A 27166-nucleotide genomic window follows, 5' to 3' on the forward strand; every position below is an offset into this window, starting at 1 on the left:
TTCCAAATGAATGTGCAACGTTGCGCATAGGAAACAGTATCTAAAATGACACCATAGTGATATTTACCTAAAAATTACTCTAATTATGCAGTCTTGAACAATATTAAGAAATATTGTTCAAGGTTTAGGCCTAAATGGTTATCAAATAAACTAAAGAGACTTGTGACAGAGAAGAAAAATGCATGGGATGCATATAAATTATCAAGCGACTCAGAAGCCTATGGCAGATATAAGCTAGTCTGTAATCAGGTCACAAAGGAGGTTAGGCAGGTGAAGGCACATTACGAGAAATCTTTGGCAAAAGATGCTAAGAAAAACAGCAAGGATTTCTTTACTTATATAAACTCTAAAAGGAAGGGGATGAATCCGATTGGTCTACTTGATATCGATGGTTCGACTGTTAATGATCCTGCTCAGATAGCAAACAAACTGAATGAGTATTTTGCATCTACATTCACACATGAGGAGTTATTAAGGTTTGAAAATGGCAGAACATTATCAAATTGTAGCAGGGTACTTAATGATTTTGTAATAACTGAGAGCAAAGTGGAGGAGAAATTTTTGAAGTTAAACATAAGAAAGGCACCTGGGGTGGATGGGATCTATCTAGTTATATTAAAGGAGGCGGCAAAGCAACTAAGCAAACCCTTCAGCCATAATTATTAGAGCATCCTTGGACTCAGGGGAGGTCCCCACGGACTGCAGATGTGCAAATGTATCCCAAATTCACAAAGGGGGATCGAAGGGTGACACAAATAATTACAGACCAGTTAGTTTAACTTCTGTTCCAAGTAAAAAAAATAATGGAGTCCCTGGTTAAAGATGCTTTGCAAGATCATCTAGACAAGACTGCAGCAATAATTCAGACACAGCACGAGTTTGTTAAGGGAAAGTCTTGTCTGACAAATTTGATAGGATATTATGATGTGGTTACAAAGGAATTGGATGCAAAAAATAATTTTGATATCATATATTTGGATTTCAGGAAAGCTTTTGACACTGTTGCGCATGGAAGACTATTGTACAAATTGGAGCAGAATGGTATTAAGGGTAAGTTGCTACAATGGATAAAAGGATGGTTGAGTGGGAGAAGACAGAGAGTGGTAATTAATGGGTGCTGCTCTTCGTGGACTAATGTTATTAGTGGAGTCCCACAGGGTTCGGTGTTGGGTCCTCTGCTGTTTTGTATATTTATCAATGATATTGATGAAGGTATATCAGGCTTAGTGTCGAAGTTTGCAGATGATACAAAGGTTGGCAGGGTTGTTAATGACAGTAATGGCAGTGTGCTACTGCAACAGGATCTAGATAATTTGGGCAGATGGGCTAAGAAGTGGCAACTGAAGTTTAACCTTGACAAATGCAAAGTACTGCATATGGGTAGAAGTAACCCCAGAGAAACGTACCAACTGTGTGGTACTACACTTAAGGTGGTAGAAAATGAAAAAGACCTGGGAGTAATTGTGCAGTCAGATATGAGCAATGCAGACAGGCTACCAGGGCAGGTCATGGGGTTTTGTCAATGATATATAGGAATCTTGCTAGCAGGGAAAAGGAGGTGATTGTCCCTCTGTATAAGGCAATGGTCAGGCCACGCCTTGAGTGCTACATACAGGTCTGGAGGCCTCATTTTAGGAAGGGTGTAGATTTGCTTGAGCATGTACAGAGAAGGGCAACAAGATTGGTGAGGGGAATGAAGGGATCCTCTTACCAAGAGAGGCTTAAGTTCTGCAAATTGCAGTGGCTGGAGACTAGGCACCTGCGCGGTGATCTGATTGAGGTGTATAAGGCCTTGAATGGGTTGAGCATGCTGAATTCTAATGGGATCCTTCCACTTGTTCAGAGTACGAACCTAAGGGGGCATAAATTCAAATTAAGAAAAGACAGATGTAGAATAGATGTGCTGAAATTTGCCTTTAGCCAGCGGATGGTTAATTGCTGGAACAAACTTCCATCTGTCGTTGTGGAAGTTGGTAGGTTAAATAAATTTAAGGAGGAACTGGACAGGCATTTGGAGAGAATGATGTGATTTTTTTTTTTTTTTTTTTTTGGCTGATGCTGCATAAGCTCATACACTTGCTTTCTTGCATCACATGCCACTACTACTAACAAAAATTGTCACCTAGTACTATAAACTTAAAATCAGAAATGCTTATTCCTATGATTTCCTTTTAATTTACGCACTTTTTACCACCAACCATATGTCCACCCTTAATAATGGATGGCAGATGAACTTGTTCACCCACCGATTCTTAATGTTTGTAATGTCCTACACTCACCCTTAACTGTGAGTGGATATATGAATTACAGTTGCTGAATGAGGGGTGTTTGTTCAGACCAACTGATTACAAAAAATAAGGGTACAGTAGAACTTCGACTGTCTGTCACCCTATTTACCGTCAGTCTCTGTTAACCATCACTTAACCCCACTACACCAAGGAATTCCATTGTCGGGACGTATAATAATTGAAAAAGTCAGTGAAATCAATAAAAAATTAGGTGTAGTTCCTTCATTCGAGGCTAGCATTGGATGGTTTGACAAATGTAAGTTTTGCCGTGGTATTCAACAGTTGTCGATCTAGGGTGGGAAGCTAAGTGCAGATAGCACAGCAATTTCTGTTTATCGTGAAAAACTACAGAAGGAAATAGCTGATCGAAGTTTGGACCAAATATACAACTGCGATGAGACTGGCCTCAATGACTGAACATATAGCACTGGAATATAAAATGCAATAAAAGATCACATCACTATAATGGTATGTGCTAATGCCAGCAGTAGTCATAAATTGCCTTTGGTTGTTATAGGAAAACCAAAAAAGCCCAGATCATTTAAAAATATTAATTTAAATGCTTTGCCAGTTAAATATTTCTCACAAAAAATAATGCATGGATGAGCCAAGATATATTTTATGATTGGTTTCATAAAATATTTTTACCACGTGTGCGATCAGATTTGCATAAAAACGTTTGCCACAATATGCAATGCTACTGATTGACAATGTGCCTATTCATCCCATACATGTATGTGATTTAAAAAGCAATGATGGCAAAATATCATGCCAGTTTCTGTCAGCAAACACAACATCTCTCATTCAACCGATGGACCAAGGTGTGATTGAGAATATGAAACGTCGTTATCACAAAATGTTCATTCAAAAACTTGTTTCGGCAGAAAATAAATTGGATGTGATACAGTTTTGGAAAAGCTACACTATAAAAGATGCAATTTTCAATGTCGCTGATACCTGGAATGATGGTCCAGTTCAAACTACAAAGAAACTGGAATAACTTGTGGCCAAAAATATATTCAACTGATACAGAAACCATTCCAAAAGAAACTGAAATTTTGCAGTTATATTCAAATTTTCCTGATTTTAAAAATATTTCGATGGAGAAAGTAAATGATTGGCTGGATCTGGACAAAATGGATGTCAGATGCAAAATTTTATACAATGAAATTGTGCAAAGAGTGATGACAATTTCAGATGATTCTGAAACTGAAGAAAAAGCTGCTGCTGATGAAACGACAAACATAATTAGCCACAGTGAAGTTAAAACTATGTTGTCAAAGTGCATTGAGTGGTCCAAGGTACAAGAAGAAGCAGATGTTACACAAGTGCTACTTTTGTGTAAAATTCGTAACATTGCTGGCCAAAAGGCTGACAAAAAAGGGGTAATGAAACAAAAGAAATTGACTGTCTTTTTTAGAAAAGAAATTTAATTATGTAATATTGTTTTCATTTAAATTTCTTTAATGACGTTAGAACAATGTTGTATGTATGTTATATTCTTTTCTTTTAAATTTTTTTATGGAATTAATGAACAGTAAGTCAAAATATTAAAAATGGGTATGTATGTAGATATCTGTACTACAATTTTTTGATGAGCTGGGTAAAAAATAAATAATAATTAAAGTTTAATTAAATTTCATTAGGTTATGCATTATGTAATAAAATAAACAAGTTAGATTACCCGATCTATTGTATGTATAATGTTTTTAATGTACATATTCTATTATCCATCTATTCGATTATCCGTCATGGTCTTGGATAATTGAAGTCTACTGTAGTGTGATTTACATGGTTCCTATTAAATGCCAAGCAAACAATTTCTGATAATCTTTAGTAAATCAAAGTAAAAACAGAAAATACTGCATCATTATTTAGAAAAAATGGTGGGGAAAAGGGTTTTTATTTGTTATTTGGTGTTTTAGGTGCATTAGCAACTAAGGCCATATTGCTCCGGGGATATGCAGTGGTCATTCCCTGACCTTTCCACATCCTCCATATTTGGTGGTCACGGGCTCAAACCCTGGTCTAATCAAGAAGTGTGTGGTGCTATGCACTGCTGCTCCTGCCCACCTGGCTACAGAGGCGTTGGGGGGGGGGAAGTAAGTGGGAGCAAGATATATAATAAACCCTGTGCTAGATCACCACATCACCTAGTATTTCCGTATTCATATACTATGGACTGAACGGATATGAAGCCTTCATTGTGAATTGAGTGAACAAGCAAAAAAGAAATTTCCATGTCTCCCTCTGAGATAATACTCCCTGGGTATGGACAGAAAATATTTGCTTTAGTTCTAATAATTGGCCACCACCCCTTATAAAAATTCACATTCAAATTTAAAGAAATTAGTAATCATTTACACATCTGCTTATAAAAAAAAAAAAAAAAAGAAAGCAAGCAATAAACGCATATTTTCTAAATGTAAACAAATATGATTTCATTTTCAATGCTATTTACTGCCTGTATTTAGGAGCAGCCCATCTACATACACAAAATAACAGTTCCTGGGGCATCATAAAACCTCGGCCTGCATCTTCCCTTGAAGTCCAAGGGAGAAGAAGTGTCAACTGTATGATGTGCCTAGAGTTCCAGTTGCTAAAAGCTAGTCTAGGCCTTCTGCCTGTACCATAAGATCTCTATTGCAGCTTTAAAATGGAATTCCTTCAAACTGCATTCATTTTAGAACTTGTAAGAGAATTAATTTTTGCTGTTCAGTATACACATAAGTGAAAATGAAAATAATAATATATTATAGATAGTTACCTGTGGAATGATCGGGGGATTTAAGGTCTGTGTACGAAGCCCTTCCCAATTAAAACCATCAAACCATCTGAAAAGAAAGGTTTTTTTTTTTTTTTTATAAATTCAGTTAAATGTAGTTTAGTCAAATAATTACATAAAACATAATTGTACCATATATAATAATTGCTCAAACTACAACAAGCAAAAAAAAAATAAATAAATAAAATAAAAATAATCAAATTTAAACTATTCAATGAAAAAGTAATTAATAAAAATACTGGAATTAACAAGGGTCCACACTTACCTAGGAAAGTATGGTGCAACTTCTGCCTGGATTCATGCAAGGAAACACCTCATTTTGAAGAAATGGACACTATTTTCCCTCCCTAAACTTTCATGTTATTTTATTCTTAGTTGGTGTCTGTATTTGTCCATTAGGTTGGTGTTGGGGGGGGGATGTAATTGTGTGTTTCCAGGCCAGTTGTTCCATACTTTTTTGCAGGACACCATGCCACAGTGCTTCCCTGGGTGAGTGCAGATCCTTGCTTGTTTATGCAAGCACTTCAGTAATTTTCCCCCTCCCACTGGGTAGTTATTTGCTTCTTCCAGATAGTAGTTAGCACCTCTTCAGCTTTTTGCAGTATGTAGCAGTTCTTATACATGTTATAATAGTTTTAAATTTGTACACCATTATTCATTTAGCATTTTTAATTAACTTTTTAAAATCAATTATTTGAAAATAAGAAAAAGCATTGTGTTATTTGAAAAAACACAATATACACTGATGAGCCAAAACAGCTCGTACCCGTTGAGGCATGGATGCTACAAGATTTCTGAATGTGTCTTGTGGTATCTGGTACCAACACGTAACCAGCAGATCCTTTTAACTCCTGTAAGGTCCATGGTTGAGACGCTGCAGATTGTGGTTGCAGATGCCGCAGATTGATGCCTGGGAAATTTGGAGGCCAGGGCAATACCTGGAAGTATTCCTCATGTTCCGCGAACCAGTCTCGAACAATCCGGGTGGTGTGGCATGCCGTATTATCCTGCTCAAAGATGGCACCGTCGGGGGGGGGGAGACTGTTGCCATGAAAGGATGTACCTGGTCAGCAATGATGTTTAGGTAGGTGGCAGACATCAGAGTACCCGGCACATGGATGACTGGACCCAGGGTATCCCAGCAGAACATCACCCAAAACATGACACTACCACGACTGGCTTATTGTTTTCGTCCCAAGCTGCATCCAGGTGCCATCACTTCTCCAGGTAAACAACGCACACATACCTGGCCATCCACATGGTGCAACAGGAAATGTGATTCATCGGACCAGATGACCTTCTTCCAATCACTCAAGGTCCAATTTCGATGCTCGTGTGCCCATTGTAGGCGCTGTCACCGGTGAACCATGGTTAACATGGGCACTCGGAGCAGCCTGTGGCTATGCAGCCCCATTTTCAGCAGGGTTTGATGTACTGTGCTGTGACACATTACTCCCGTCACCAGCATTCTAATTATCGGTGAGTTGTGCCACAGTTCCTTCTGATGCTACATACCATCCGGGAGAGCCTTCGCTCACCTCGAGCATCGATGAGCCGTGGTCATCCAACACCTCGCTAGCGGTTTGTGGGTTTTCCCTCCTCAGACCACTTTTGGTAGGTACTAACCAGGGCTGACCATGAGCACCCCACCAGCTGTGCCGTTTCAGATATGCTCTGACCCAGTCGTTTGTCCATTACAATTTGGCCTTTGTTAAACTTGCTTAAGTCCGCTGCCTTTCCCATCTGAAGAAGAAGAGTAACACTGATTAACGGACCTCAGTATCAGGTGTTTTTTATACCGTGTCCCAACCCTGTGCACACCGTAGTTCACCTGCAGTTGCTTCGATTTGCATAACGAGTCGCTGGTCATAATGTTTTGGCTCATCGGTGTATATACCAAGTAACAAGTGGAAACTTTACTTTCTCCAATATAACTTTTCTAACATTGAGGTAATGTTCCTTGGTGATTTTAATGTCCATAACTCCAGTTTAAGTTGTCCACAACCATTTAAAAAAAAAAAAAAAGAATTTCCTTTACATGTGGTTAGCCATTATTTATTATTATTAGCCATATGGTGCAAGGAAGCCTGAGGCTTATGCTGCACCAGACAAAAAAATTCCAGCATTACCCTGAGAGAGAGAGAGAGAGAGAGAGAGAGAGAGAGAGAGAGAGAGAGAGAGAGCGTCAGAACTAGAAAGGACTCACCAAGAAAGAAGAATGATGACACCCCATTGACACGAGTGTTTAGGGGTGTCTTATCTGTGTCTCGGACTTAAACTAAATAATTTATAGTTTACAGGCCTAATGAAAGACTGATACTGATTACACTGCTACAAAATTATATAAAAAATATCCAAGTAGTGCCTATACCAATACTATAACAATGGCAACAGAATTCAAACGTTCTTAAATTGAACACAACAAAATTGTGGCAGAAGTTGACTTTGGTTTTTTAAGCAACTTCAAAGGCCAGTAATGACCAAATTTACCAACTTAATAAAATATAAACAAATAATAAATGCATTACTACATTTAAATCAAAAGTTATAAAAAAACAATAATCTTTAGGCAACAAAGAAAGTTCTACTTAGCGGCTCCCAACAAAGTATTGCCCAGAGAGGCAAGGAAGAGCATCAGTTAATCCAGTAGGTCAGTTAAGAGGCCTTATACTGTATTAAGAATGAGCATATTTTAGTTTCATTTTCTCATTTATACATGCAGTTTTTTTGGTCTCCTACTAATAAGAGAGAGAAAAGAACTTTTCAAATATTTAGGAAATTATAAGGAACTTTTCAAATATATACATGCAGTTTTTTTGGTCTCCTACTAACAAGAGAGAGAAAGGAACTTTTCAAATATTTAGGAAGTTTAATTTCAGCAGCATCAAGTGATTTTAGTAACTATATATCTAATTTTATGTTCCAAGCATTAGTTCTGTTTCTATATTGCTCTTGCTAATTAGCAACCATAACAAAATGTTCATTCGTATTACAGTATCTACACTTCTAGTACTTAGTTACCTACAGTGGGTGATACCTGAATGATACCCTTGAATGAATGCTTCACTGCTATCCTATAACAAGACTTTCATGCAGCACATTAAAAGTAGTTTCCAAAATTTAGTTTGGGTTATATAAAATCTCTTATCTTCTGCTATTTCATTCAGAACTAGAATTAAAAAAAAAGAAAAAAAAAAAAAAAAAGTCAGTTATATATATCAAATTTAATTCTTTTTTTTTTTTAAACTTACTTATGCTTTTGAATATCCATTATTCCACCTTTCTGATAGCCTATCCTTTCTGCGGGATTATCTCTGTAATAAATGTGTTGAAATCTGCTCAATACTAGAAACAGTTAATCATTTAATTTTAGATTAATTAAAAAATATGTATTTCACAAATTACTAGTATTCTTCATATAGTGATATCCACTTAGTCCTAAAGCACAATATACATTTTAAAACAATTCAAAATAACCATAATAATTTTAAATACAAAACGTAACTCCTGGGAGGGGGAAAAATATCAATGTAATATGTAAGAAGACTATGCACAAAAGCTGTTTAAGAATGGCATCTTTTGTAGAAAGATGCTTTTACTTATTAAAATCTGCCGCTGGCATCTTTCTCAATTCTCCAGTGGTAGCCATTCTTGGATATCTTTAAAGACATGTTGGAAAGAAGATGTTATGGGGCAATTTTGGGGTTGTACAGTGCATGTAAAACAAACATGACCTGCATCAGAAACCAGTAAGGGAGCAACACTGCATCATGTGGTCTGGAATCATACAGGACATCCGTATGAAACATACAGGAAACATAATGCAAGTTCTCCCATGAGGGATTTTTAAAAACAGACCAGTTGCAATCTGCATAACTACAGCAGACTCTCGATTTACCGGGATCGGATTAACTGGGACACTTCAAGACACCAAATAAAAAAAAAAAAAATCAACCAGAAATCATAAAATTCAAGTAATAACTAGAATAGATATAAACAGATGTTTTACAAGTGGTAAATAAGCGACAAGAAGCGGCGTTATAAGTGTTCAATGGGAGGTTAATGTGCGTATTATCTTGCAACCCCCGCTGTCTTCACACCCACCGCTAAAAAAGAAAAAGGAAAAAAAAAAGAGACACCAAATGTTTAGTTTTTTTTAGTTCATCACGCCGTTTGTTGTGTTCCGTCGCACCACTCGATTTTTATTATATTAATTTTTTTTTTTTTTTTTTTTTTTGTTTATAAATCGCGAAAATGATGGGTAGACGCAAAAGAGTTGCACTTTCAGTTAAACAAAGACTTGAAATTATTCAAAAGTTTGAAAACAGTGCATCCTTTAAATCTCTAAAGAACCATTATAATGTTGGTGACCAAACCATATGCGACATTGTAAAAAATAAAGGGAAGCATCGTATTGGACACACAAGTAGTATGTGGTAAGTTTTTTATCTATTGCCATATTTTTTATGTAGGTTGCAGAACATTTTTCGATACAGTAAGTCCCTGACTTACGCAACTACGGATTTACGTAAATTTGTTGTCACTCAATTTTTAAAAAAATTTTTTTTAGGATTGTAAAATTTAAAACAACAAAAAAATAATAAGCAATCAATAACGACGATCACAGCATGCACAAATTGCACAAGTGAGATAGGAGTAACAAGAAAAAAAATAGGAAAGAAGAGAAGATTCTTTCAATTATTTATAGTTTTTTTTATATGACTGAAGATTTCAGTGAAGGGGACACACATTTCACCATAATAACATAAAAACCAACAGAATGCCAGCTATCGGCATCATCGCAAATGCAATAAGATCGAGTTTACTACCTGTTTATAATAGATGGCGCTAATAGAAAAGCCCAATAAAACGGAAAGTGCAAATTGTTTTTATTGTTTTTTGTTGACCGCCAGAAATGTGCTTTAGTAAAATGTGAACTCGTGTGAGGTGATAATAGTGAGTTTTCGCCTTAACCCTGTGAAGTTCTTTTCAGAAAATTTAATTTTGACTGTTATCATGGTGCCGACTAAGAGAATAAGTGAGAGCAGTACTAGTAAATCTATCAAGAAAAGGAAAGCGATCAATTTGAATCAGAAAATTAAAATAATAAGGATGTATGAAAATGGTCAAACATTAACAAGTATCACACTGAATTCAGATTTGTCAATAATAATATAGCAGCAATATGTTACTAGTCATTCCCGAGTTACATAAAACTCGACTAAGTAATAAGTCCTGGAATGTATCTCTTACGTATGTCGGGGACTTCTGTATTTTTGGATTAACCGGGAAATCGATTATCCAGGATTTCTTTTTTACCATCTATCCCGGAAAATCGAGTCTACTGTACTTACACGGGTTTTGGTAGTACAACTATGTGTAAATCATTTCAGTAATCGAAAATGTTTTCATTGTAACTTTAACAGCTGATGCGCTGACGTACTTTCTTTGGACTTTGTGAACTTCATCAAAATCCAATGTGAGCTCTGTTGCTCTCTCTCTCTCTCTCTCTCTCTCTCTCTCTCACACCCACACAATTCATTGAGATTAACTTAGTTTAGTCTCTTCTTATGATTTTCTTTAACTATTGTTCTCTGATCTGAATATAAGCTGTCTACCCCAAGAGAGACATCTACAGATTGCTTCCTATAACGGATAAGGAAAAAAAAAAATGTCCAAAAACACAAGCATGCAAGTTTTATTCAAGACTAGCATGCATGCTACCTATAACATTCTCGATTACTGAAATGCTTTGAATTTACTGAATTAGCAAATGTCAAACATAGCAGCTGTTATTGTGTTTACAGACTGAAGTATGATCTTCCTACAGCTGCATGTTAGAGAGGCAACAAGAGGAAGCAATACCCATGATCTGGCTATCAGCAGTGATTCAAAATGCATTAAGAATCGGCAGGTAAAGGACCCACTAGATGGCAGCAATCACAGTGTACTTCAAGGAAGTAATCACAGAAGCTAATAAACTTTTCATACCAACAAAGAAATACTGTTCAAGGCTTAGGCCTAAATGGAAATCAAATGAACTATTGAGACAAGCAACAGAAAATAAAAATGCATGGGATGTATATAAATTATCAGGTGATATAGAACACTATGGTGGATATAAAATTAGTCTGTAATCAAGTCACAAAGGAGAGGCAAAAGAGGCAAGCTAAGGCAGATTATGAGAAGTCTCTAGCAAAGAATGGAAAGAAAAGCAGAAAATACTACTATGCTTATATTAACAGTAGAAGGAAGAGATTCAATCACTTGATATCAATAGGTTAACTGTTGATAAGCCTGCTGACAAATTGAATAGGTATTATGCATCTACATTCACACAAGAGGAATTCTTGAAAATTCCTGTATATAATTGACAAAACCCCATGACCTGCTCCTGCAGCCTGTCTGCAGTGCTCAGAAAACTTCATCTGAATGCACAATTACTCCCAGGTCTTTTTCATTTTCTATCACCCTAAGTGTAGTACCACACAGTAGTTATGTTCCTCTGGGGTTACTTCTACCCATACTACTGCATTTGTCAATGTTAAACTTCAGTTTCCACTTCTCAGCCCATCTGCCCAAATTTTCTATATCCTGTTGCAGTAGCACACTGCCATTACTGTCACTAACAACCCTGCCAATCTTTGTATCATCTGCAAACTTCGACACTAAGCCTGATATACCTTCATCAATATTATTGATAAATATACAAAACAACAGTGGGTCCAACACTGAACCCTGTGGAACTCCACTAATAACATTAATCCACGAAGAGCAGCACCCACTGATGTTGTTGTTGTTTTGGTTTTTAGGAGTATTAGCAACTAAGGCCATATTGCTCCGGGAATATGCGATGGTCATTCCCTGACCTTTCCGCATCCTCTGTATTTGGTGGTGACGGGCTCGAACCCCGGTCTAATCAAGAAGCGTGCGTTACGCACTGTTGCTCCTTCCCACCTGGCTACGGAGGCGCCTTCACCCACTGATTACCACCCACTATCTTCTCCCACTCAACCACCCTTTTATCCATTGTAGCAACTCACCGTTAATACCATTCTGTTCCAATTTGAATAGTAGTCTTCCATGTGCAACGGTGTCAAAAACTTTCCTTAAATCGAAGTATATGATAACAAAATTATTTTTTGCATCTAGTTCCTTTGTAACCACATCAGAGTATCCAATCAAATTTGTCAGCCAAGATTTTCCCTTAACAAACCCATGCTGTGTCTGAATTATTGCTTCACTCTTGTCTAGATGATCCTGCAATGCATCTTTAACCAGCTTGCTTTCTTGCATCATTTGCTACTACTACTTCCTCTGTTAGAATGAAATTTTTTAGTCAAACTTTCCACTTTTCCTGAAGGTTTACTGGTCTCTTATGAAAAACTGTAGGACAAAGTGAAAAACTGTTTCTCATAGAAATACTTCATCACAACCAACATTTGCAACACTTTTAAAGCTTCATTTACAGTTTTTTTTATACACGAAACCTAAAAATTGTTTTCAGTAGTCATCTTCATAGGGGATTTGGTGAATACTTGAAAACAAGGCTAATTCACAGTCATGTCTGCACATACAAACATAAAAAGAATATTTCTTGGTAAGTTCCATAACTAATAATATAAAGAAAGCATGGCAAGAGTTTTCAAAAGTGGTTATTTTCCGAAAAAAAAATAAATAAAATATATACAGGGTGATTGACTACCAGTGCGAGAAACTTGCAGGAGGTGTAGGGGGCACAAAGACGAATCGGAATCACATAGCATTGCAGAGTCCGAAATGCTATGTGATTCCGATTCGTCTTTGTGCCCCCTACACCTCCTGCAAGTTTGTCGCACTGGTAGTGAATCACCCTGTATATATATATATATATATATATATATATATATATATCCAAGTATGTAAAAAGAAAATAGGATAGTTAATTTATATCTATTTTATAATATTATTTCTAATCTGTAATATTAATTCATGTGTGTGTGTGTGTGTGTGTGTGTGTGTACACACACACACACACACACACACAGTAAAATCTCGTTAATACAAACTTGGTTTATACAAAACACATACTATTCCCCCGCAAAAGGATAGGATGTAAATATATTCGTTTATTACAAAATTCGGTTAATATGTATTACAAAGTTTGTTTTCATCTTGTGAGAAATAAATATTGTTATTTTGTATGTTTAATACAAACCTTGGCACAGCTGTCTGATTATTGCCCCTGGCCACCCAGTTCCCTACTTCTTGAAGGATGGCACTAACTTGTTAAAATTATTTTTGTGTAAACAAAAGTCAGTTTATGGTATCTACAACTTAAGTGCACTTTGAAAAACATCTTTCTGCAGGATGAGGTGTAAAATTAACAAAAGAATAAAAACAATTTTTCTACGTTGTTAACTTAAATTATAAGAGGAAACCTCATACCTTTGTTTAGTATGACTGTAATTCTCTCAACACTCAATCGCAGATGAATGTATTATTATATGAACCCACACCACATGCTTAGTATTAAATATATCAAATTAAAAATAGCTACTAATTAAAATCATCACGTATTGAATTCTCCTATCACACCTAGCACATTGAGAAGAGCCATGGAAAGTCGGCGCCCCCCCCACAAAAACCAATCAATATTGCATGCTACCATGAGAATTGAAAAACAACTGTGGCAAAAAAACTTAAAACCACGAAATAAATATACATCATCCGGTTTACTGATGGAGCTTAGCTTGAGTGGATTGGCTGCTGAAATTTATCAGAATAAGATCGAACAGGTATATTTAATGTCGATTCCGGTTATTTGGGACACATCGGGACTAGTGCATTTTGGCCTGATTAAGCGGCTTCCCCAATTATCCGAAGTTTCACGTAAATAGTTAAAAATACAATGTACCCCCCCTTTACAATTGATTCACTGTACAATCAAATCACGTTACGACAAACTCACCATAGTAAAGTACCGTTCACTATATGATGTGTAGTAAGCTTCGGTCATTGTGATCATGTTTGTGAATTGAATTTTAATTCTATTAAACAGCGATTCTGATTAGCGAAAATAGGAGGAATATTATCCACAGGCTATAAAAGTAAAGATATATTAAGCACAAATTTACTCTCTATTACCTTACCAATTAAAAAATTAAATGATACATGAAAATCGGAAGAATATACGTGATAATAGGAATAATTAATACGTACTGTAATATGTACATAAGAACTAGTTGACATTTCTGTTCACTGACATTTGTGGGTGGGGGCTAAAATTTAAAACAGTAAAAGGATAAGCAATCAATAACAAAGAATACAGCACACAAATTGCAAGTAACATAATACGCGCAAGTGAGAACCGAGTAACGAGTTACAAAGCTTTAAAAATACGAATGAAGAGAAAATTCTGAAAATTAATTTTTTTATATGATTGAAGATTCCATGGAAGTGTAAACACATTTTACCGTGGTAACCCACAGAATTCCAGCTATCAGTATTATGGCATATTCAATAAGATCGAGTTTACTATCCATTTATGATAGATTGCACTAACAGAAAAGCCCAATAAACAGGTGACTGCTAATTGTTTTTATTTTATGGTTGTGACCTCCAGAAATCTGACCAAACTACGTGGTATGGTCACAGACAATCGTAGGGTGCTGCGGTCTCTAGCCCCGATTAAGCGGCATGTTGTCCCAATTAAGCAATGTAAACCCGGACTATTTTCTCGATTGGGTTCTGTTTTTTAAGATTTGTCCCAAATAAACAGCTTCCCCGATTAACCAGTGGCCCAAACAACCGAAATGTTTTATGGTAGATATCTGGATGATATCTTAATAATTACTAATAAACATATAGTACAGAATGTCCTGGATACATTTAAAAACATACACACCAGACTTAAGTTCACTTTATAAATGTAAATCCCACAGAATAAATCCATAAATTTTCTAAATTTTACTTTAACCAGGGTTAGTGAAAGCATACATTTAAAATTTTTTTTTTTATAGGAAGCCAACGAATACCAGAAAATTTTGGCGCTGTTTGAGCTATCATCCTTTCACATATAAACAGAGGATTATTTTTAATCAGTTTCACAATGCTTACAGATACAGCTCCATTAGCATTAGTAGAGGCATATGATGCAAGAAAGCAAGTTTATGCAGCATCAGCCAAAAAAAAAAAAAAAACACTCCCATTTCACCCCTCTGTTCGTTCAAAATACCTGTCCAGCTGAGCCTTAAATTTATTTAGGCTATCAACTTCCACAAGGGATGGAAGTCTGTTCCACCAACCAGCAACCCGCTGGCTAAAGGCAAATTTCCGCACATCTATCCTACATCTGCCTTTCCTCAATTTGAATTTATGCTCTCTCAGGTGATTATTCTGAGCAAGAGGAAGAATTCCATCGGCATTGAGCATACTCAAACCATTCAAGGCTTTATAAACCTCTATTACATCACCTTGGCGGTGTCTAGTCTCCAGACACTGTAATTTGCAAAACTTAAGCCTTTCTTCATAAGAGAAACCCTTTGTTCCATTCACTAATCTTGTTGCCTTTCTCTGTACTCGTTCCAGCAGCTCTACATCCTTCTTGAAATGAGGCCTCCAGACCTGTATACAGTACTCTAGGTGGGGCCTGAACATTGCCTTGTACAACGGGATAATCACCTCACTGTCCCTGCTAGCAAAATTCCTATATATCAATGGCAAGATTCCATGACCTGCCCTGGCAGCCCATCTGCACTGCTCAGCGAACTTCATATTTGACTGCACAACTACCCCCAGGTCTTTTTCAGTTTCCACTTCTCTGAGTGTAGTACCACACAGTTGGTATGTTTCTCTTGGGTTATTGCTACTCATATACAGTACTTTGCATTTGTCAATGTTAAACTTCAGTTGCCATTTCTCAGCCCATCTGAGCGACTTCAAATGCAGCAGTGGCTGGCTCCAAAAATTTAAAGACAGGAATAACTTGTTTTCGCAAAACGTTTGTGGTGAGTCTGGATTAGTCGACAAAGAAAAGACTACAGACTGGTTGTGTTCTGTAGGATCCAGGTCCATTCTTGAAAAATATGAGGTAAAGGATATTTTTAATCTTGATGACACAGGGTTATTTTATAATTTGCTGCCAAAAAAAACATTTGCTGTTCGAGGAGAGCCTTGTCATGTTGGAAAATTAAGTAAACAAAGATTGACAGTTCTGTTATGCTGTAATTCATATGGCAGTACAAAAATACGCCCATTTATGATTGGTAAGTTTTCCTAGCCAAGGTGTTTTAAAGAAGTTACCAACTTCCCTGTGTTTATGAGACCAACAGAAGTGCTTGGCTTATGGTCAAAATTTTTCAGTCTTGGTTACCAAAAGTGGACAGAAGAAGACTTCAGGAAAAACGAACGTTTTGATGATTCTGGATCATTATACAGCACATTCTGCTGAGACACTTAAGTTGACAAATATACAGCTGTTGTTTTTACTTTCTGATACCACTAGTTTTATGCAGCCACTGGATCAAGGCATTATTTATAACCTCAAGAGAGCATATAGAGATCGCCTGATAAGGTACTTGATCCACAACATAGGAGAGAACAATTTGCAGCCAAATTGGAATGTCTTGGATGCTATCCGTAATCTTGTTATTGCTTGGGACAGTATTGCATTAAGTGTAATAAAGAAATAGATTTAAAAAAAAAAAAAAAAAAAAATCTACAATTTCCAAATTCCCAATCTATAAGTGTAATATGGTGAGGCAGGAAATTTTTCCCCTCCACCCTACTTCACCCTTTTTCAACTACTCAACACCCTCCCCCCACCACTTTTGAAATAGGCAATGGAACATGCCTGGGCTACAAAAGACGGCCTCAACACGTATTCACCTTCCTTTGAAGATGGTATTAACGAAAAGCCCCCATCAGGCTTCAATTAGCGGGTCTCGACTACTCAAGTTGTCTGTCCAACTGTGTAATAATGAACTGCCTCAAAAAAGAGTGGTTTTGGAGAGAATATCATCGAAAAACATGGTCCAGCAGATGAATGTGATAGCAACATTGAGGAATGGAGAAATTTGAAGGGGAGCATGTGGATTTTGTTGGCGAATTTGAAGAGTTTGTGAAGGTGGGTGATGAAATTGCTACCACAGCAATGCCAACACCAGGAGACCTGCTGAGCATCAAGCAAAACAATGATGTTTTTGTTACCAATGACAGTGTAAGTGAAGAATCACATGCACTGCCATGTAAAAAAGATGCCCAAAATGCATTCAGCATAACAGAGAATATATTGGCTGGCAGTAACGTTGACAAAGAAAGAACTATTGCATTTGATAGTCTGTGCCCTAGTTAAAAATGCACATAGGACAAAAACTGTTCAAACAACATTGGATAATTTCTTTATATTAGATTAATTTATTTAATAGTTAATGGTTTGGATGTCTCCTTTTATATTAAGATTATAATTCTTTTTACTGTGATACTAAAATACAAAAATACCGTATTTGCCCATGTATAAGACGCAACTTTTTTCGAAAAATTTGGGGTCTAAAAACTGGGTGCGTCTTATACAGTGGTTGTAGATTTTTTTTTACTTGCATTTCCCTTTTTCGTGCTTGTTGTGTTTGCGCTCATTGTTTCGCACTTGTTACCGGTATATTAGGTTACGTTTTGCCACATTCTGCCCAGAAATGGCTCAGAAAAGATTTTCGTACAGTGCTGAATTCAAGTTAAAACTGATCCAGTTTGCAAAAGTGAAAGGAAATCGTGCTGCTGAACGTAAGTTTGGTCCTCCTCCAACTGAGAAAACAATCCGAGACTGGCTACGGGAAGAAGAAACCCTACTGAAAACGCCACGGCAGAAGAAGGCCATGAGAGGCAAGTCAGCAAAATGGCCTGATTTAGAGAGGGAATTGAAGATATGGATTGAAGAGCAAAGGGCAATTGGAATTCCTGTGTCCACAAAGATGGTTCAGCATGAGGCAAGAAGAATTGCTGATGAAAAAGAAGTCACTGATTTCAAAGGAGGACACAATTGGTGCTTCAGGTTCATGAAACAGAATAGACTAAGCATGCGTACACGCACCAGATTTGCCCAAAAGATGCCTGAAAGCTATGAGCAGAAGGTCCTTGAATTTCATCGTTTTGTCATTCAATGTTGAAAGACACATCAGTTTGAGTTGGGACAGATTTCAAATATGGACAAAGTCCCCCTTCAATTTGATGTCCCAAGTAACAGAACTGTTGATAAGAATGGGATGAAAACTGTAACTGTGAAAACAAGTGGACACGAAAAGAGCCATTATACAGTTGTTCTAGCTTGTTGTGCCGACGGAACCAAGCTGCCTCCTGTGCTGATTTTCAAATGCAAAACAATGCCAAAAGAAGACATTCCTTGAGGAGTGATTGTCCACATTCATGACAAGGGTTGGATGGATCAGGGTGGGATGAAGATCTAGTTTGAGAAAGTTTGGAGCAGGAGACACCAGGTGGGTTCTTACGCAAACCTGCCCTATTGGTGCTTGATGAGTTCAGGGCACACATAACAAAAAATACAAAGAAGATTGCTGCAGAGCAAAAAACAAAACTTGCCGTCATACCTGGAGGCTTGACACCCCAGCTCCAACCACTTGATGTCAGCATTAACAAACCATTCAAAGCTGCCATGAGAGACGAATGGAACCAATGGATGAAGTCTTCTGGGGATAATTTGACACCAGCAGGAAGAGTGAAGACACCAACTATAGGAGAAGTTTGTAGCTGGGTGAAAAGATCCTGGGATAATATCAAGATTGAGATCGTTGTCAAGTCATTTAAGAAGTGTGGCATTTCAAATGCCATAGATGGAACTGAGGACGAGGCAATATATGAAGACAGTGATTCGTCATCAGACACAGATGAGGACAAGCTAATGGATGGGAGTTTTGACAGTGATGAGTTGTATGAATTTTATGATGAATAAAACTTGAGTTCAATAACTTTATGTAATACATTTTTTTTCAAATTTCTGGCCCCAAAATTAAGGTGCGTCTTATACCTGGGGAAATACGGTATATACTGTATAATATTTTCATTTCCATTAATTGCTTTTCTCTTAGTTTATCTTACAAACAAACAAAAAACAAAAAAAAAATTGTTAGACAAGGCTTTTTTTGTTTTTATTATTTTATTAATTCAAATTAATTTATTTTTGATATTATTATTATTTATTATTATTCTTAGATATATAATTAGTAACAAAAAGAAAAGAAGAAAAAAAACTGTAAAATTTTGACACTTTTGGGGGACCTCATTATTGTAAACTTTGTTATTACAAAACGTGAAAATTTAGGTCCCTTGAACGTTGTATTAATGAGGTTCAACTGTATATATGTATACAGTATAATGAGATTCAATTGTATATATATATATATATATATATATATATATACATACACATATATACAGGTAACCTCTTATAACATGGTAATTTGTTTCCTACAAAATCTCGTGTAATGCAAAAGCATGTTATATGGTACTAGTACAAAGAGGGGAGTCACATTCCAAAAGCTAACAAAAATACACTATTTTTTTTTATAACTATCAGAAACTTAATTTTTATAGTAGTAATAACTTAATATTTTAACTTTATTTTTATAATGGTAGTAACTTAAAGGTAAAAAAGGTAAAGTGCAGCCATTATCAACCCACTGCAGGATGGAATCCTCGTCAACAATTCATGCTGAGAGAAATGGACCATAATGCCACACCGGTCCAGTGCGGGTTGGCAGATCGACCGTATTCAGCAGTCAGGGGCTTGAACCCCGGTCTACTCAAAGAGCGTGTGCTACTGCACTCCCGCTCCTGACCACTCGGCTACGGAGGCCTGGTAGTAACTTAATTAGTAATAACTGAACAAACGTCTTACCTTACAAACTGTGATATTTATATGTCAGATAACGCATGTTCATTAAATCAAAGAACATGGCATGCACAAGTTGCAACAAACAGAATATGGAATAATGAGTTTCTGAAAATTTATGTTTTTATATGATTGAATATTTCATGGAAGGGAAAACATATTTCACCATAATAACATGAAAACCAACAAAATTTCAGCTATCGGTACTATTGCAAACGCAAGAAGATCAAGTTTACTACCTGTTTATAACTGATTACACTAACAGAAAAGACCAATAAACCGGAAACTGCAAATTGCTTTTATTGTTTTATGGTCGTGACCTGCAGAAATGTGCTTTAGAAAACCATGAAGGCAATAACAACTATCGTGTCAACAGCAGGGGTTCACAAAAAGGAATGGAAACATTGAAAATTACATCTAACATAATAGCAGGGTTTTCCCAGCTCAAAAGTATCGTGTTATGCGTTTTTGTTGTTTTGGTTTTTTTTTAGGAGCATTAGCAACTAAGGCTATATTGCTCTGGGGATATGCGGTGGTCATTCCCTGACCTTTCTGCATCCTCCGTATTTGGTGGCTCATGGGCTCGAACCCCGGTCTAATCAAAAAGCATGTGCTACGTGTTATGCAAGGTTTCCTACAATTCTCAAACCGTGTTAGAGCAAAGCCATGTTATATAAGTACAGTCAGTCCTCGTACAGCACGATAGTTGTGTTCCTAGAAACCCTCGTGCAATGCAAAATCGTGTAATATTCCTAGAAACCCTCGTGCAATGCAAAATCGTGTAATATAAACAACAGGACCTATGGAAAAAATAGGGTTAGGTGCCGACCACCCAAGATTGAACACACATTTGTAACCAAAACATTACCAAACATAATAAATAATCGTAATAAAATACGTAAGTATTTTATTACGATTATTTATTATTATACGTAATAAAATACGTAATACGTAAGCATTTTAATTACTTAAGTATTTTAAGTAATACGTAAGTATTTTATTACGACTATTACGTAATAAAATATTGCTAATGCTTTTGCTTCTATCGTAAGCAAACTTTTTTGTTTGATTTTCTATCCAAACAGATGGCAGCCGTTCCATCTCTTCCAATTCTTTGTGTCTTAATCTAATGGATTTTAATTACACTTTGAGTTGTTCCTGCTATGAAAGTTGTTTTTATTTTCTCTGCATTCTTTGTAATTCTCAATGTTGCCTCATTTAGGTCTGTAGCACGTGCAATATCACATGGTTTTTCATTTCGCTCAAAGCGTTTCACAATTTCATATTTTTTCTCTATCGACAGAAGCGGACTGGACATAAGCCTTACCGGGGAAACCCCAGTGGGCAGGAGGCCGGTGTGATTTTGGCCATAAACCATAGTATGAGGCCACTATAAATTTTCCCGGGTAAGAATTTTTGACCCAGTCCGCCTCTGTTTATTGATATTGCTTTTGTTTTTCTCTATGAATCTGCAGTGTCTTCACCAGGACATTTCCTTTTCACACCTTTTAAGTATTTTACTCATTTTTAGGGAATAAAGCACAATTACAAAACGAGGAGGCACGCTTGATACACAAACAAAGCTGCGCGCGTGTAGCAACTGAATAAACAACACCGTAAAGGCAGAGATACACTATTAACACCTCACATTTTACTAAAGCACATTTCTAGGGGTTACTACCATAAAACAGTAAAAACAATTTCCAGTTGCTTGAGAGTGGAATCTGTTATAAACTGGTAGTAAACGCAATCTAATTGCATTTGCGATTATACCGATAGCTGGAATTGTGTTGCTTTTTACATTATTATGGTGAAATGTGTTTCCCCCTTCACTGATATAAAAAACAAATACATTTTCAGAATCTCTTCTTCATTCCTATCGTGTTGCGGTTCAGTTGGGGTGATTCCGCGTTCGACTGCCATTTCTTGTACACACAAAGGCGAATTGTGCATAAGCAAATTCGGTTCGTGTTATATAAGATAAAAAAAAAAGTAAAGTGCAGCCATTATCAACCCACTGCAGGATGGAAGCCTCCTCAACAATTCATGTTAAGGGAAATATCGTTCCCCTATTTATAAACGATATAAGATATCGTTCCCCTATTTATGAATCATGTTTGATCGAATTTGTGTAGTGTAAACACGTGTTATACGAGGACTGACTGTACCGTGTTGTGCGAGGATTGCCAAAATTTATCATTTTGTTAGAGCAAAACCATGTTGTAAAAGTACCGTGTTATACGGGGGTTGCCTGGCAACCCCCGTATAACACGGTACGATCTCTTTTATTAAGGCCTGTATATATATACAGGCAAACCCCGTAGAGATCGTAAAATTTCCTGTATATACAGGCAACCCCCGTAGAGATCGTAAAATTTCCTGTATATACAGGCAACCCCCGTAGAGATCGTAAAATTTCCTGTATATACAGGCAATCCCCATAGAGATCGTAAAATTTCCTGTATATACAGGCAACCCCCGCTCTAACACAACTGATAAATTGTGGCAATCCTCGCACAACACAGTATTATATAACACGGTTTTGCTCTAACAAATTTTGAGAATTGTGGGAAACCTCGCATAACACAGTACTTTTGAGCTTTTGTGCGGGGAAAACTTTGCTATTATGCTGGATGTAATTTTCAACATTTCCATTATTTTTTTATAAATTCCCACTTTTGGCTCGCTAGTTGTTATACAAAAAAAAAAAAAAAAATGGTTAGCGCTGTGGAGACGAAGGTCGATCCGTGAATAACGTCAAGTGAAATGAAAAAATACAATTTAAGCTTAATATAAATCATTTTTATTTTATTCAGTATTATCATTTACAATCAACAATAAAGGTTTGTGGTAACTAAAGTAGGATACATAGTTGAAACAATTCAAACTATTAACATTGCGATTGAAGACCAAGTCGATACACGATTAACCAAGCGTAGTAGATTTTGTAGGATCTGATGCGAGTTTAAGATTGAATGTTGATTCCATGAAGTCGAGGAATGTGCTTGCTTTTCAATGTTAGATTTGTCATTTTGTCGAAATCTTTGAACACTTTAATTGATGTAACTTTTGGCATCGTCACAACTTAACTAAATGAGACACAACTGCACTGCTTGACAAATGCGAAGTAACTGAACAAAGTAGTTACTTTAATGACTTGTTCAACTCTCAAAAACTAAAAACCCAATTTGAAATCTAGTTATATATCCTTATAGAGCTCTCAAAGTGCAACAATTTTGTTGACCAATTGTATGCAACTTGTTGCGTACAATTGAGTTTTCTTGGGCGCATGCATTGTACTTGTTGCATCACTGTTATTGAGAGTGAAAGTAACCAAGGCCCAACAGCAAATGACCAAAATGTGAACTTTTTAGTTTTTTCAAAAAAAATTATATTAAATATCAAAATTTCTAATTTTTTCTTGCATATTCGTCAACAGCATTATATACCTGACAAAATAAGTATAAATTGTTTTCAGAGATATAGCAGCGGTTAGGCATTTCACTTTTCGTGACACCTTGAGCACCCTAGGGTACCTCCAGTACAGACATTATTCACATCAAAAATTATTGAGAAATCCCCATGTTAGGTTCTGCGGTACTGAACTTGTGGAAAAAAAAAAAAAAAATCTAGATTTCAAAGTTTTATTACTATTGGGTAACGCACCAGGCCATCAAAAAGATTTAAGCTATACAAAGATTGAAGTAATGTTCCTACCACCTAAAACAACCTCTTTAATTCAGCCTAGATCAAGGCATTATATCTACCTTTAAAACTCATTACATCAGAAAATCGTTACAATGGATTTTGGAAAAAATTGATTCCAAATCTTGTGAGGTGTTGGAGGCATAGAAACATTTTTCAGTTGTGGACTGTATTGGAATCATGGCTTTATCGCTCAAAGAAGTAAAACCAACCGTCAACATTAACTGTGCATTGGAAAAATGTATGGCCAGAGTCAGTTCATTCAGGAAATACTGTATGGTCAAACCAGCAGAAAACGGAATAGGTGCGACACTAACTTGCTAAGTTAGTAGGAAGGGAAGGTTTTGATGATATGACTACTGAAGATGTTCAAGAATTACTGGTAGAAAAAGAGGCCAGCGAAGCGGATTTTGTAGAAATGGCATCGGAGGTAAACCAAATCAATTCAGACGATGATAGCACAGATGAAAATTCTGAAGTTCCAAATTTTACACTAAAAAGTATATGAGAAGGCATAAACTTAGCCAAGCAATTAGAATCTTATTTTTTGAATGCAGATCCCTCCACTAAAAGAAGCACAAAGTTCACAAGTGAGCTTCAAAAATTCTTAGCTCCATGCCATGAAATTTGCAAAGATCTATCAAGCAAAAGCAAACAAACCCAGATTAATGATTTTTTTAGAGAGAGCAGAAGATATTCTATAACAGAGAAAATGTTCTCGTTTGATTGTGCTTAGCATTGATGAAGAGGAAGAAAATGAAATGAATGTACATTATCTAGCATATATGTATTACAGTTTGTAAGACATCTGTACAGTTATTATTATTTTTAATAAAAATTAACTTTCCAATAGTTATAAAAAAAAAAAAGGCGTATTTTTGTTAGCTTTTGGAACATAAGCCCCCTTTTTGTACTGGTTCTTAGTCCCCTATAACACGGTTTCGCACTACACGAGACTTTAGACGAACCTAACTACCATGTTATATGAGGATTACCTGTGTACACACACACACACACACACACACACACACACACACACACACACACACACCCTTTCTTAAACAGTCCTTATAACAACCATCTCCCAACAACAACAGAAAACACTCAGAAGAATTAGATTCTCCCTGTTCTCCAATATGGCTCCTAAGAAAAGTTTACTGAGTAATAACTGAAACACACAATACAAATTAGGAAATAGATATGAAATATCACAGAAATGGAAGACTGTGGCTTCACTTTGCTTACAATAATGTCAATATTTCACATAAGTTTCAAAGTTCTACTGTCAAGTTTCTTTAACAATGTATCCTTTTCGATAACAGCAAATGATCCATCTTTGTGTCTTAATCTGCAACAATCCTCTGGGGGCCATCTTGCTTTCCTTTTAGGTGATATGTTTAAAGGAACTGGTATTATTTTTAGCAGACTTTCTTAGATTATATTCAACAGTTCCTTGATACTGCAGTCTGATTTATGTGTTGTGCAAGCTGGGAAAACTGAGAATCCTTTTCTTCCAGTCTTCAACAGGATTCACACCCAGATCTCTCTAAATGAGTGAGAAGTGGTAAATCCGCTATGCCAGGGGTTCCCAACCGGTGTGCCTCGGCACATTGGCATACTGCGGCCCTTTTCAAGTATGCTGCGAGATTAGGAAAAATTCCATTGAGTTCAATGGCAATCACCATTCCTGTGTGCTGTTAATATTCAGCTTTTAACTTAAAGTGTGACTTCAGTGATAAAAGATTGGGAACCACTGAGCTATACTATCACACAAAATGTATATCAAAGGGGGAAAATGCAGGCCAAATACACTATTAAAATGGATAAAAATAAGGAGATGCAGTCGTAAACAAATGGAGATGCCACTAGCCAGATGGGAGTACTAACTGGAGGGACAGTTCTGATGCATCACTAATGCGAGTAGCCAATTCAGTAACCAAATATATCAATTTTTGAGTGGTTTGCTGGATTTGTCCATTATCCTAAAAATGACCAAAAAAATAAATTGCTGAATCTAGAGGTCCTTATTGGCCCTCTAGATTCAGCAATTCATCAACTACAATAATAAAAAATACATTGATGTAAGAATGTTAGTAATCTTAATTTAGCAAATTTGATTGGTTGTGTGAAAAAGCGTGCACAAAATTTCAAAGAATTGCCCAAGAGATTCGGGAATATACAGGAGCAATTGCAAGCGTGCATAATGTATAAAATAAAGTGTCAATGAGGAATTTCATGAATGAGCAATTGCCCACAAACTTTCATCACCAAATTGATGCACAGCAAAGGGAGAAATGGTGTCAAGCAAGAAGGAGCATAAAAGGATCCTATGAATCAACGAACCTTGATGTATACATAGATGCCACTTTTCACTTTTCAAAAGCTGGAGACTGGGGAACTGTAAGCAGAGAAAAGAAAAACATTTTTTTAGCCAAAACAGAAAAAAAACAAGAGGTTCTTTTGGAGAAAGCAGGAGGTTTATTTAAGGTCTACACTGCACTAGAAATTAAATTTCACTAACAACATACACATTTTATATTAAAAACAGCCATAGGATTGTTTACCAGTACATTATACTTTCAAACACCCAGGATTTTCATGTTTGTGATTTTCTGTCTGGATTGTCTGTTATAAACTGACTGATTGTGATTGCTTTAAGAAAGATAATGTTGTAGACTCTGCTCTCTTCAAAAACAGTGAACCAAAGTTTCATTTATAACAATGGCGCTACTCTTTGGAGACTTGGCTGTCAAGGGCATTTACTAAACTTCACAAAGAAAAGATCTGAATTTTTTTTTAAATCCGGTTGAATATTCTCTCACACTCAGCATTGCTATTAGGAACTGCTAAATACCAAGAATGAATTGGGATAGTTTGTTATATTTCAAGCTTCCTTCTACACTTCTCAGTTTCCCATTGAAGGACACTATATATCAATTCTTTCTTCTTCCATAATGATGAAAGAATTGATACTGCAATGTATCTATTTTTTATCCTCTGTGATTTGTACTGGAAACAATTTGTTTTTGCAAAATCAATCAAGAAATTTGTTCTCCAAATAGTGCTTTGGATGATGAATTTCTTAAAGTTAAATAATATTTAACACAAGACTTCCAAAAACTCACCTGGCAATGTGCCATCTACGATTTCTGTTTGTAGCCAGCAGATTTTTGACTGCCACAGAGAAACATGCTTTTGGTGTTAGGAATTCAAGATAAAAAGTTAATTTGCCACCAAACTAAGTTCACAATTTAGAAGATTTCTTCATGAAGTTGCACAGCTTCTACTATGAGGGTAAAAAAATATCTGAAGTTGTAACACTTCAGTGGATCATACTGGCACAATGGTATGATCCACTGAAGTGTTAAGGCACCTCCGTAGCCAGGTGGGCAGGAGCAGCAGTGCGTAGCACACGCTTCTGGAATTAGACCGGGGTTCAAGCCCGTCACCACCAAATACGGAGGATGCGGAAAGGTCAGGGAATGACCACCGCATATCCCGGAGCAA

At 36.5% G+C, this 27166-nt stretch overlaps 1 protein-coding gene across 4 annotated transcripts in view; it reads right to left on the bottom strand.

The window, feature by feature from the left end:
• for (cGMP-dependent protein kinase for) overlaps positions 1–27166 on the bottom strand; it is a 353560-nt gene that overhangs the window by 43394 nt on the left and 283000 nt on the right. For all 4 annotated transcript variants that reach the window (XM_090378024.1, XM_090378025.1, XM_090378023.1 and 1 more), the window contains exons 16-17: positions 8325–8387; positions 5056–5122 (exon numbers count right to left, since the gene is read on the bottom strand). In XM_090378024.1, coding sequence (XP_090234150.1) covers positions 5056–5122; positions 8325–8387 — 130 coding nt within the window. The remainder of the gene's footprint in view (positions 1–5055; positions 5123–8324; positions 8388–27166) is intronic.

This window comes from Mastigoproctus giganteus, chromosome 7 (genome assembly GCF_048544385.1).
Source record: "Mastigoproctus giganteus isolate SK-2022 chromosome 7, ASM4854438v1, whole genome shotgun sequence".
NCBI lineage: Eukaryota > Metazoa > Arthropoda > Arachnida > Uropygi > Thelyphonidae > Mastigoproctus > Mastigoproctus giganteus.